At 39.6% G+C, this 13307-nt stretch overlaps 1 protein-coding gene across 2 annotated transcripts in view; it reads left to right on the top strand.

Annotated features, from left to right (window-relative positions):
* The window catches only part of LOC143482194 (NACHT, LRR and PYD domains-containing protein 12-like), a 250500-nt gene that overhangs the window by 45723 nt on the left and 191470 nt on the right, over positions 1 to 13307 (top strand). For both annotated transcript variants that reach the window (XM_076980475.1, XM_076980476.1), the window contains exons 2-4: positions 2456 to 2618; positions 3937 to 4011; positions 5427 to 7200. In XM_076980475.1, coding sequence (XP_076836590.1) covers positions 2477 to 2618; positions 3937 to 4011; positions 5427 to 7200 — 1991 coding nt within the window. In that variant the 5' untranslated portion in view covers positions 2456 to 2476. The remainder of the gene's footprint in view (positions 1 to 2455; positions 2619 to 3936; positions 4012 to 5426; positions 7201 to 13307) is intronic.

Genomic DNA, 13307 nt, shown 5'->3' with positions numbered 1-13307 from the left:
TGTCGTAATTATCAGTTGGTTTGCCCAAGTTATTTTGGGAGGTGTTTTATTTTCCTTATAACTCGAGATAGAGAGCCAGTTACTCCCCTGGTGTCTTTAGTTTGTTCCACCCCTATTATCTAGTTGCATTGAGTTTTCCGTGAGTATTTATTTTTTTCCACAATCGTTTTTTCCATAATATTTTGGTTTTCCCTTTTCAACCTCGCTCTGCGTGTGCTATGGCAGTTTTCCCCCTGTGTTCATTTAACGGTGATTTCTGTTTTCAATTTTGCGCGTTTGGGCACTTGGGTTTGCCTTCCATTTAATTCACCGCGGTGGTTCTCACGTTCGCGATACACAGACGTTACATGTTAAGGTTTCTGAAATCGTCTCTAGACGTAGACCATAGCCTTCAGTGTTCATAATTTGGATTATAAATTTCTACAGCCCTCAGTGTTCCGTAGCCCAGCACTGGGAGAACAGATTTACAACACACGGGTGTCAGGAAAGAGTTCTTGAGTTTAATGATAATACATGTGTGACGCTGGGACAGAGGCAGCAGGAGGCAGAGGTGAAGGATGCTCGGGTTTATTATCCATAATAAATAACAACAAAAAGACTCAGGCTCAAAGGCAAAATAGTAGCAACAGAAATGTGAACACCGAAGTAAAAGCTCTTGGGTAGTAATGGCAGAACTCTCCCAGGTAGCGAGGCGCTGAGGCAGGAGAATGAGCAGCGCTGGAAGGATCGACCTGTGGGAATATAAAGGGAGAGCCTAACACGGAACAGGTGTTAGAACACAGGTGATTGGGAGCGTGGGAGTGTTCTGCGCTGTGAGGGTGTGCGTTGTGTGATGGGGGGCGTGGTGGTGCTTGTGCGGGTCGCTTGGGACGCCCTCTGGTGGCGTCCGGGCCGACTCACCGTGACAACATGTAGTTAAATACAGAACGAAGAAGATGTATCTTAACACAATTGGGTAAGAATAATAAAACATATTGTATGATTGGTGTTCTCCTTATCAGGAGAGGAGGCACAGTAGACTGGGTCTAGGGGAAGTGGAAGAATACAGGGAGATACAGGAGAGAGAGAGTCAGACAGACAGAGAGGTTCTAACTGAGGAGCAGACACACAGATAAGGGAGTGAACTGAACGTCAGGGTTATGTCTGAGAGTCACAGACAGTAAATCACAAAGTCCCTTACATTACAGTCTTAGTGAAAACAGTAGTAATAGAACTCCTACTATTAGTGAAGACGGACAGTAGTAATCCTAGTGGAGACTGTTGCTGTGTTCGTAATAGCCTACTGCATACTGCACACAGTATATACTGGATACTGCATACTGGTCCTCGTAGTAGTATGCAGTACAGTTTCCAGTATGTGACAAAAGCAAAGCATACTATGGGATCACGTGAACGTAGTGTTGCATGATGGGATGCAGTACACCATGAAGATAGCTCTGTTCACGTACTGGAATATTTTGTGGAAGTAGTAGGTCATCCGGGGATGTTTCGCGTACTGGAAAAATTCTTCAATGTTTAATTTCACCTGTAGTTGTGAACTGTTTTGGCATGTGATTGATTTGAAAATTAATGGTTTTATTCAGATCTGTTCAACATGCCTTGTGAAAAAAGATATAGGCATTAGCCTACAAACAGTATTCACATACTGACCAATAATGATGAAGCAAGGTGTACCATCATCAGTAGGGGCGGAGCTAATGAGAAGAGGTACACCATAATCAGTAGGGGAGGAGCTAATGAGGAGAGATATAGCATCATCAGTAGGGGAGGAGCTAATGAGGAGAGGTTTACCATCATCAGTTGGGGAGGAGCTAATGAGGAGAGATATAGCATCATCAGTAGGGGAGGAGCTAATGAGGAGAGATATGCCATCATCAGTAGGGGAGGAGCTAATGAGGAGAGGTTTACCATCATCTGTAGGGGAGGAGCTAATGAGTGGTAGACTGTCATCAGTAAATTTATTGACCAGTTTTTACCTTCTCACTACTCTTAAAATATATTTACCAGTTCAGTTTCATTCTCACTAGCCTTAACATTAAAAGATAATTGGAAACATAATTTGATGGGATAATATATTTGCATGTGAAAGTACATTTGGGTCAGTTTATTATGGGTTTGATCTGTGCACTAATGTCCTGATTACACTCAACCATCTACACATTTATACAATATTTAACAAATTCATCTTCAATTCCACTGACTGATAAATAACCTCAGCAATTATAGTTTCAACACTTTACATTATCCTCTTTGGTCTATGTGATTGTATTTAATCACATAGATCAGGAATTGTTTAAATAATAAAATATACTTTGCTGCAGATATTGATTTATGCAGATATTAATTAATTAGCATACTGTCAGACACACTGGCCTGTGACATACTCTGGGTGGCACTATTACACACATGTGAAACACTAACTTTTTTAATGACATCCTCATGCTTTGATGTTTAGTGGTTTTCATCTGATTAGAAGATGGAAGCTTCTACTCCAGTCCAGACCAACATCACAGATCAGACCAACATCACAGCTCAGACAGGAGGGAACGTCTGTGCTCCTCAGATCCATGGGAGTCACTTTCATGAAAACTGTAATGTGACAATGAACATTACATATGGTAAGATTTGGTGGCTTGGGGTCTTGGGTTCACGTCCATATTTGAGTAGAGTTTCAATGTTCTCCCCGTGTCTGTGTTTTTCTTCCCACAGTCCAAAAACGTACAGGTTAGGAAAATAGGCTTTCCCCTGAGAATTTCTCTCTGAGTGTCTGTGCATTTCCATTCACTCCATTCTGTCCCCCAGAGGGAGTGGTTTCCAGTAGACAGTACGCTGTGCGCAATTGGCTGCTGCTTCTTGCTGGTGTATGATTAGCAGTGTTGGGAATAACGCCGTTACATTTACATTTACGGCATTTAGCAGACGTTCTTATCCAGAGCGACTTTAAAAATAATGGCGTTAGGTAATCGCGTGATTTTGTCAGTAACGGGATAATTACTTGCGATTGGCTAAGGCAGCGTTATGGTAGCCAATCAGAGCCAGTGTTTTTACATGCATGCCGAAGCACGCCAGTGACACACAAACGGAGAAGAGGCTGAAATAGCGAGTCAGGAGCAAGCCGAAGAAAAATTTGCATTTTCAAGGTGGCGATATAAACATTTTTTAAGAAAATACTTGAAGTTCCTGATTGTCTACCAGACTGGGTATTTGATTTATTTAATTAAGAATAGAGGTTTTATTGTTAAGTTTACTTATGTTGTGAACAAACCAGTTGTCTCAGGTTGAGAATTTTATTTAATTTGATAGATGTAAATGCACTTTATATAGTGTAACTGTTTACTTTTGCTTTTTTTTCTAAAGATTTGGGATTTTAAAGGATTTTATCCTGCACTGGTCTGTTGATGTGCAATGAATATCAAAAGTTAAACATCTTTATGATCTAATAATTTCAACTGACTGTGAAAACTGCTTAAAAAAATCCTTATTCATTGGCATATAACTTTTTTTTTTTTACTGTAATGCAAATAGTTACTTTCCCTGGTAACGAGTTACTTTTATTATAGAGTAATTCAGTTACTAACTCAAGTTACTTTTTTGAACAAGTAGTGAGTAACTATAACTAATTACTTTTTTAAAGTAACGTTCCCAACACTGATGATTAGTCATGTAAGACATGTCGTGTTAAATAAATTGTAAAGTGAACTAGGGTGTCTTGAAAGAGTTAATTCAACTCTATGGTTCGATAAAACACTACACATTTTAAGATATAACAACATTACATAACTGACAAATGTAAATAAAATAATAGATGTAAAATGAACATCTTGAGCAGAGAACACATTTAATATTCATGTATTTCATTATTATACGATGGAATATAATGGTCCTCACAATTAATTAAGTTGATAAAACTGCATTTTCCACTGTTCTCTCCTCCAGTTCAGGAAAAGTTAAGTTCCAGCACCAGCCCAGTTCAGACTGGAGGATCTTCAGAGACTCCTGCACTCAGTAAAGGTCTGTTTATACACATCACTGACTATGTACTGGAGATCACATCTCAATATACACATCACTGATTATGTACTGAAGATCACATCTGAATATTCATATCATTGATTATGTACTGAAGGTCACATCTGAATATTCACATAATTGATTACAGAAGGCAGTGACCCCTAAGCTGAAGAGACTCCAGCGGATCCCAGTTAAACTAAATGAGCCATTAGCAGGGGACCCCAGTGCAGGGACAAATACACCAGGCCAGAGGTGTCAATTCCAGGTTCAGAAAGTAAAAGTCCTCACCAGGATTTTGCTCAAGCTTGCTAGATTTTCTAATTAGTGCAATCCAGGTAAAATTAGTGGAATCAACACAATCCAGGAAGCCTGAGCAAAATCCTGGTGAGGACTTTTACTTTCTGAACCTGGAATTGACACCAGGCCCACCAGGCAGGTCATGCCAATCAGGAATCCATTCTTACCGGGCCTAAGGAATGATTACAGGAGCCTCTCAGAACGTCCCAGAACATCCATCCTGTGAACCTCAGCTGTATTTCTAGGGTGTTGGATGCTGGAGGCAGTGCGGATAGTTTAACAGTTTAATGAACAGAATAACTAAATAAATGACAGTACACAAACATGAGACTAAGACAACTTCAATGTAAACCAAGAACACTTGAAACTACTAACAAAAAGTACTAATACGCTGAACAGGGTTGACATAACCGCTAGAAACAAAGACTTGAGACAACAAACTAGCAAAACACATACTAACTCATGATACTTGTTGAGAAGACAAATGAGATTGTTGTAAACTTCAGGAAAACACGCACTCCAGCTCACTCAGAACCCCACCGCCTTATTGTGTACTGAACTTTCACTTACTTTTAAATTCAACTTACTTCTGGTTTCTGAATACTGTTTAAAAGATTAATTTACAAGTTGCACTTTAAACTGAACTTGCACTCTTTCATTACTGTGTGCAGTTACTGTATAAGCACACTAGTCACCTTAAACATGATGACTGAGATGATGATTATGTACTACACGCATTGTAGTGCATTAAATGAAATGCATTCGTTGCTTCTAAAAACTGACTTTAGAAGTTAATAATTATTTTATAATTTAGCTTATTAACTATTTACTGCATCATAGGGTCTGAGAGTAATGCGATTTTATTCCTCTGTATGCCTTACTGGAGTTTTTGATAATAAAGTTGACTTTGACTTGACTGAGGATCCATACATAAATACACAGTTCTTGTGTAACAGACATACAAGTTCATAATTTAGGAGCCAGACATAATGTAACACTACTGTGTTCGTTACCAGATCTTACTGGGAGATGTAAAACAGCTGATGTTTTTTGAATACGAAGGTAAGAATTATAGCTACTGAAATTATAATTTGCTGGTTTCTGTGTTTTCTTATCAGGAATTTTGTATGAAAAATCCAAACTCCACAAATCCAAACTGAAGAACAAATACAATAAAATTAATGAGGGAATCTCAGATCATGGAAGCTACATCCTTCTGAATGAGATCTACACAGAGCTCTACATCACAGAGGGAGGGAGTGGAGAGGTCAATAACGAACATGAGGTGAGACAGATTGAGACAGCATCCAGGAGATCAGCAACACAGGAGACACCCATCAAATGTAATGACCTCTTTAAAGACAAACCCATCAGAAGTGTATTGACAAAAGGAGTTGCTGGAATTGGCAAAACAGTATCTGTGCAAAAGTTCATTCTGGACTGGGCTGAAGGAAGAGCCAATCAGGATGTCCTCTTCATATTTCCACTTCCTTTTAGGGAGCTGAATTTAATGAAGGAGAAAAAGTTCAGTCTGATGGATCTGCTTCATAACTTTTTCCCCGAAACAAAACAATTACAGTTAATAGACTGCGATGCTTACAAAGTCATTTTCATCTTTGATGGTCTGGATGAATGTCGACTTCCTCTAGATTTTCACAGCAATGAGAGTTTGTGGGATGTAACAGAGTTGACCTCAGCGGATGTGCTGCTGACAAGTCTCATCAAGGGGAGTCTGCTTCCCTCTGCTCTTGTCTGGATAACATCTCGACCAGCAGCAACCAATCAGATCTCTCCTGAGTGTGTTGACCTAGTAACAGAGGTACGAGGGTTTAGTGATCTTCAGAAAGAGGAGTACTTCAGGAAAAGAATCAGTGATGAGATCCTGGCTAATAGAATCATCTCACACATGAAGTCATCAAGAAGTCTCTACATCATGTGTCACATTCCAGTCTTCTGTTGGATTACAGCCACTGTTCTAGAGACAATGTTGGTTGAAGCAGAGAGTGGAGAGATCCCAAAGACTCTGACTCAGATGTTCACACACTTTCTGATCTTTCAGATCAAATACAAGGACAGAAAGTACCATGGAAAAACTCAGACTGATTTTGACCAGACTAGAAAGAGTTTTCTTTCACTAGGAAAACTGGCTTTTCAACAGCTGGAAAAGGGCAACCTGATCTTCTATGAGGAAGACATGAGAGAGTGTGGCATTGATGTCAAAGACGTGTCAGTGTACTCAGGGGTGTGTACACAAATCTTCAGAAAGGAGTATGTGCTGCACCTGGGGAAGTTGTTCAGCTTTGTGCATCTGAGTGTTCAGGAGTTTCTGGCTGCTTTATATGCATTTCTCTCCTTCATCTCCAATAAAACAAATGTGCTGGAACAGAAAAAGAAAACACTCTTTAAAATATCAACAATGTCTGATTTCCTTAAGAATGCAGTGGACAAGGCCTTACAGAGTGAGAATGGACACCTGGACCTTTTCCTCCGCTTCCTTCTGGGTCTCTCACGGGAGTCCAATCAGACTCTCTTACGAGGCCTACTGACACAGACAGGAAGCAGCTTTCACAATAAGAAGAGTACAGTCAAGTACATCAAGAAGATGATCAGGGAGAATCCCTCTGCAGAGAAATCCATCAATCTGTTCTACTGTCTGAATGAACTGAATGATCATTCTCTAGTGCAGGAAGTCCAAACATACCTGAATAGAGAAGGTAACTATTGTCTCCCACTCTCCAGACACAGTCTCTCTTCTGCTCAGTGGTCAGCTCTGGTGTTTGTGTTGCTGAACTCAGAAGAGGTGCTGGATGAATTTGTCCTGAAGAAATTTTACGGATCAGAGGAATGTCTACTGAGACTGCTACCAGTGGTCACAGCATCCAGAAAAGCTAAGTGAGTATTTTTATTCATAAACACATGACTGTACTGTACTCATTATGGCTTTCTCTCTCTTACTTGCACATGCACATATGCAATTTATTTCTTTCACATTCCCATAATCCTACTGTCTTGTTAGATTTAATTCCTTTATTTACCTGCCCTGTCGCCCATAGTCTTGTTAGTCTATTACACAAGCTTGTCTTTTTTCTGTCTCAATGAAGACTTGTGTTGTTGAAATTTGAACCAAATTCGTGAGCAAGAACAGTCAGAAACATGGGCATACTCACACTAGATTAACACAAGAGCAACTGTGAGTGATTAAATAATCTACACACTGGGGGTACTCACAGGTAGATTAGGTCAAGACCTGTCAGGGCTCCATCACCACTCCTCCAGCCGCGTTGTATTTATTCTGGAATTTTTCCCATTTCTCTGTGTCTGCCTGCCTCTTTCACTTTTCAGCGTTTACTGGGGTTACTCATTGTGCGAGCCAGTTTTCTGAAAATCTGTGCTACCCATCGAGCTGTCCTACCTAGGGCTACTGCGCATACTACTTTCACGTTAGTGTTTATCGTAGCCCATAATTGTGAATATCCTAGGAAAGACCTCGTAAATATTACTATATTATGTGTTTCTAACACGTGGAGGTTCTAAATGTCTGCTAGTCAGCTTGTTTTACCCTTGCCAATAAATATTGGTAAAAATATCATTCTCAGTTTTATAAATCTGTTTATTCCATCCTACACTAACAGGTTTTAGTTGATTGGCCTTGAAACAAGCATTTCTTAATGCTTAACTTTCGTTCTGTTTGGCTATTTTACATTTCTAAAGCAATTTTCTTAAATACAAGTAAATAACCATGTAACGTTAATGCATTGTCACGTTAATCACAGTGGGTTTCTAAGACATTCCTTAAGTACAGCGTTCCAGTAATCAATACATGTCTTAATTAACTCTTATTGCTGGAAGCTAATATAGCCTATAAAATGATCGTACCTACAGTATTAATTCTGGACACATGTTCTGATGAGGTAATATAGCCTATAAAATGATCGTATCTACAGTATTAATGCTGGACGCATGTTCTGATAAGGTAATATAGCCTATAAAATGATTGTACCTACAGTATTAATGCTAGCAGCGCGTTCTGATAAGCTAATATATCCTATAAAATGATCGTACGTACAGCCAGAGCCGGGGTGGCTAATCGGGAGATTCGGGAGGATTCCCGATGGGCCGGCTCATGTCAATCTCTAGTTTGGGCCGATTGGGATGGAAAAATAATTTTGGGCCGGATTTGCGCGTGAAACTCCCGGGCTGAAAAAGTGGCCCACTCCGGCCATGCGTACAGCTACTGCTGCGGTAGTATATTTTGACATGGTAGCATGAATCGATAGATATGTCAAATATTGCAGTACGGATGTGCACTGACACTGACGTGAAATTAACATGCGCAGTAGCCCTAGGTAGGACAGCTCGATGGGTAGCACAGATTTTCAGAACACCTGCACTTGGATCCACCTTATCTCAGTATTTTCACGGTGGTTTTCTGTAACTCACCATTTTACAAGACCAATTGTGAGTGACAACCTAATCTACACACTGGGGGTACTCGCAGGTAGATTAACAAAAGACCAACTGTGACTGACAACCTAATCTACACACTGGGGGTACTCGCAGGTAGATTTACAAAAGACCAACTGTGACTGACAACCTAATCTACACACTGGGTACTCACAGGTAGATTAACAAAAGAGCAACTGTGAGAGACAACCTAATCTACAGGTTGATCTGTGTTCTTGTATTGTAGCCCGTTTGTTTCCATAGTTTGTCCTATAACTCACAGTAAGAGTTTAAATCTTTTGTATATAACTCATAATAGTCCACATAACCAGCAGACTGTCAAACCTGAAAACATAAATACCTAACAATATTTTTTATATTACTTATAATATATATATATATATATATATATATATATATATATATATATATATATATATATATATATATATAATATAAGCCGCAGTAGATATATTATATGATATGTGGGCAGTCATGGCCTGGTGGTAGGGAACTGGTCTTGTGACCAGAGGGTTGTGGGTTCGATTCCCAGACCTGAGCCCATGGCTGAGGTGCCCTTGAGCAAGGCACCTAACCCCAACTGCTCCCCGGGCGCCAGGCTAGGGCTGCCAACCGCTCTGGGCACGTGATCCACAGCCCCCTAGTAATCACTAGTGTGTGTGTGTGTGTGTGTGTGTGTGTGTGTGTGTGTGTGTGTGTGTGTGTGTGTGTGTGTTCTAACTGCACAGATGGGTTAAAAGCGGAGGACAAATTTCGATTGCGGTGTAAAAATCACAATTGACAAAATACGGCACATTTATTATTTTAATTTTTTTAATTATATCTTATAACATAAGCTGCACCTACAAATCCGCGCATAAAGATGCTACAGATCAGGGCCGGCGCTAGGGGGGGGGCAGAGGGGGGCATTGCCCCCCCAAATTGTGTCTTTGCCCCCCCAAGCACAATGCAAGCAATGGCTTTTTTTATTATCTCTGAACCAATCACAAAAATGCATTTTGCTTTACAGCGTGAAGATATTTCCTTGCTTATTCCTGATTGGCTCTTTGAGTCATATAAAAATCGGCAGACCGCCCCAAACGGTTCAGTTCGGCAGTATATGTTCTGTTAGTGTGAGTGAAAGACAGGTATACTGGTAAACACTCTTCTGAGTTTAAACTGACTTCCACATGGTAATATTTGCTTAACTGTGGTTTTTCGTTGCTTTAATGTTACTCACCTCTTACATAGGTGTTGCTTAAATTATTTTATTAGCCGTTAGCGGTTAGGCTAATTTGGTTCTCCTAAACCTGCGCGAACGGCGGAAGCGTTTAAATACTTGCCGCGCAGTGTTGTCCGAAACGATATGTGGTAATAAAAAACAGGGGAATGAACATTTACCTGACGAATTTTAATGTTGCTTTTTCAGATTTGAAAAGTGCTGGAATTTAGGCTAAAGTACTTGAAAATGTTGAAATTGTAACTACTTCGTTTCACAACAAATATCTGTCTGAATGAACAGTTCTCTTGTCTTAGGTTAACAAATACGAGCCTCTTGTAATTCCAGGACGAAACATGAGAGAACGTGAAGACGTTAAGATTGGGCGTTTTGAAAGTGTGATTAAAAAAGCGAATTATTTTGAGTATATGTATAAATATTTAACTTAATTAAGTTTAACGTGCTGAGAAATATTGAACTGGACCTTTAAAGTGAGGTACAAGTGCTTTAATTCCACCTTGTATAGGTTTATGAACCCGGCAAACATGACATTGTTCATTGCGCTGAGGCGCGGCGCGCGCGAAGTTACAAAATTCGAGAGGTGCACGACACCGCGCGAGGCTGCTCTTTCCCCCGTGCAAGCCGTCGCGGCTCATGGTTTAAACCACATATGTCAAAGTCAAGGCCCGCGAGCCAGATCCGACCCGCGAATTGATTATCTATGGCCCCCTGGATGATATTGAATTACTATTAGAACCGGCCCGCAGGCCACAGCCGCCCAATGGTGTTTTGTACGCACAAACACTACATTCCCCACAATGCAACGGTAGCCCGCAAAGTCACTGCAGCGCGAAGCGTCACGAGGGTCCGCGCGGCGAAAATGACGTAATCGCAGTGGCTCCGCCAGCGCAATGAACAAAGTCATGTTTGCAGGGTTCATACACCTTTATAAGGTGGAATTCAAGCACTTGTACGTCACTTTAAAGGTCCATTTCAATATTTTCCAGCACGTTAAACTTAAATATGTTAAATATTTATACATATACTCGAAATGATTCGAAATAATTCGTTTTTTATTCACATTATTTAATGGTTGTTTATTTTCCCCCAATCTTAACGTCTTCACGTTCTCTCATGTTTCGTCCTGGAATTACAACGTAATACAAGAGAACTGTTCAGTCAGACAGATATTTGTTGTGAAACGAAGTAGTTGCAGTTTAAAACATTTTCAAGTACTTTAGCCTAAATTGCAGCACTTTTCAAACCTGCAACACAAAGCAACATTAAAATTCGGAGTCGCGCACTATGGTCACTCGCGAAAGTATAAACCTAAATCAGCAGTCAGAGCAGACATCAACGTTCAGCTATCCCCCTTCTCAAAAATGACTAAACGTAAGGTGGACACTGAGAACGGGTTTCAAGCCAGGTGGGAGGCAGAGTACATGTTTACGGAGGTAAAAGGTAAACCTGTGTGTCTTCATGTGATTTTTCTTTGAAGGAAGTTTGCTTTTATCTGTTTGCCTGTTGAAAAATGTTTTCACTTGAAATTACTGACAGATCCATAAGAAAATAGTGCTTTATTCATTTAAACATTAAATAATATACACTGTGTTAGGTCTTGGTTCAATAGGCTATGTGCAATTATTTCAATATGTTTTAATAAACATTGAACCAGTCCGGCCCTCGGCTTGTAGCAAATTTGTTTTTTTGGCCCTCTGTGTTTTTGACTTTGACATCCCTGGTTTAAACGATTCCTCTCCATCACAGCCAGTATTGTTATACTGTGCATAAATACCGCATTGTACCAGTACGTTTCATAACATCAATAAAAACTTCAATACTTTACCAGATTTTTTACCATTAAAGTGCAGTAGATAGATTTCTTATTTTATGTACTTTCATATTTTTTTCTTTTTCAAAATAGAAATGTGACGAATACTCCCTTTTATAACAGAATTTGTATTCTTTTGTTTTCTTTATATTTTAATTTCCCAGTAATATAAATATTCTCGCTCATTCCTATTTCCATGTTTGAATATTCTCAGTCTGTGTATAGGTACATTTGTCAGCCTTTCAAGAAATAGAGTTGTTCTATTAGTAATGGCAGTATTGAAATGAAATACAATTAGATAATCTTTGTTCTGCATTTACATAATCAACATGTATTTTTTAATCATTGTGTTTTAAGTTTGAAAATGTGCATTTTTATTTCTTTACCTAATACATCACTTTAAGCCAGTATCAATAGTCATCATTCATGCACAAATCAAGCCTTGAATATATTTCTGGCTTCATAAACATGACTATCAACATGCCCCCTCATTATGTTTTACTGCCCCCCCAAGCAAAGCAGTCCAGAACCGGGGCTGCTACAGATGACATTGTCGATTTACATTTCTATGCATTAATAAGAGCTAGACTGTAATTATCAATCACAGCAAACACCACGTCATTATCTATGTCCAAAGCCACGCTGGCTTTGGGTGTGTGTTACGATTCAAGGGCTGGGTGTGACGCAAATGAAGGGTTCTGAATAATTAATTAAATAAAAAGGACGGCGGACTAAACACAAGGAAGTACGGAGTACGTAAACAAAAGCAAACATGCGAACAACAACACAGAGAAAAGATAATAAACAAAACCGAAACAGACTTAAAATGTAATAAGTCAAACATAAGAAGTAAGCTGAACCACCAAGCACTAACACAAACAAAACAAGACTGAACTACTGAACGAACATGAACTAATTAGATACAAGCATTAAACACATGAATCAAGAAGCACAAAGCTCACACTACAACCAAGCATGAACATAACAAGGCAGAAATACTGAGTACAAATACAAGTTAACCTAGGACCGAAACACAGAACAAACATAAAGGCTAATACACACAGGCATAAAACACAAGAATCTAGAAAAACAAAACTCACGCTGTTAAAACTAGACTGAACTACCGAACGAACATAGAGTACTTAGACACAAGCATTAAAGGAAGGAATACACATGAAGGTACCAACTAAATAAACTAAGACATCCAACGAAAAGCATTAAAGGTAAGTGGAAGAAGTAAGCGACGAGCAGCAACAAGGAGTAGAACATAAGGGAGAGAAAACAGAACTAACCAGACCGGCACACAAGGAAACGGAGGAAGAACATATGAAACATGGAGGAACCGGAGTACTGAAGTATTGAAACGACGTACAGGACACCATGACCAGCAACGAGGGATAAAACAGAGGGGATTAAATACTCTGAAACGGGGAGAGAAACGAGACGCAGGTGACACACTTGCGGACAGGGGCGTGACAGACAGAAGGGAAACCAAGGAAACGAGAA

This window comes from Brachyhypopomus gauderio, chromosome 18 (genome assembly GCF_052324685.1).
Source record: "Brachyhypopomus gauderio isolate BG-103 chromosome 18, BGAUD_0.2, whole genome shotgun sequence".
NCBI lineage: Eukaryota > Metazoa > Chordata > Actinopteri > Gymnotiformes > Hypopomidae > Brachyhypopomus > Brachyhypopomus gauderio.
The sequence above is the reverse complement of the archived record's forward strand: the minus strand, read 5'-3'. Positions and strand labels throughout refer to the sequence as shown.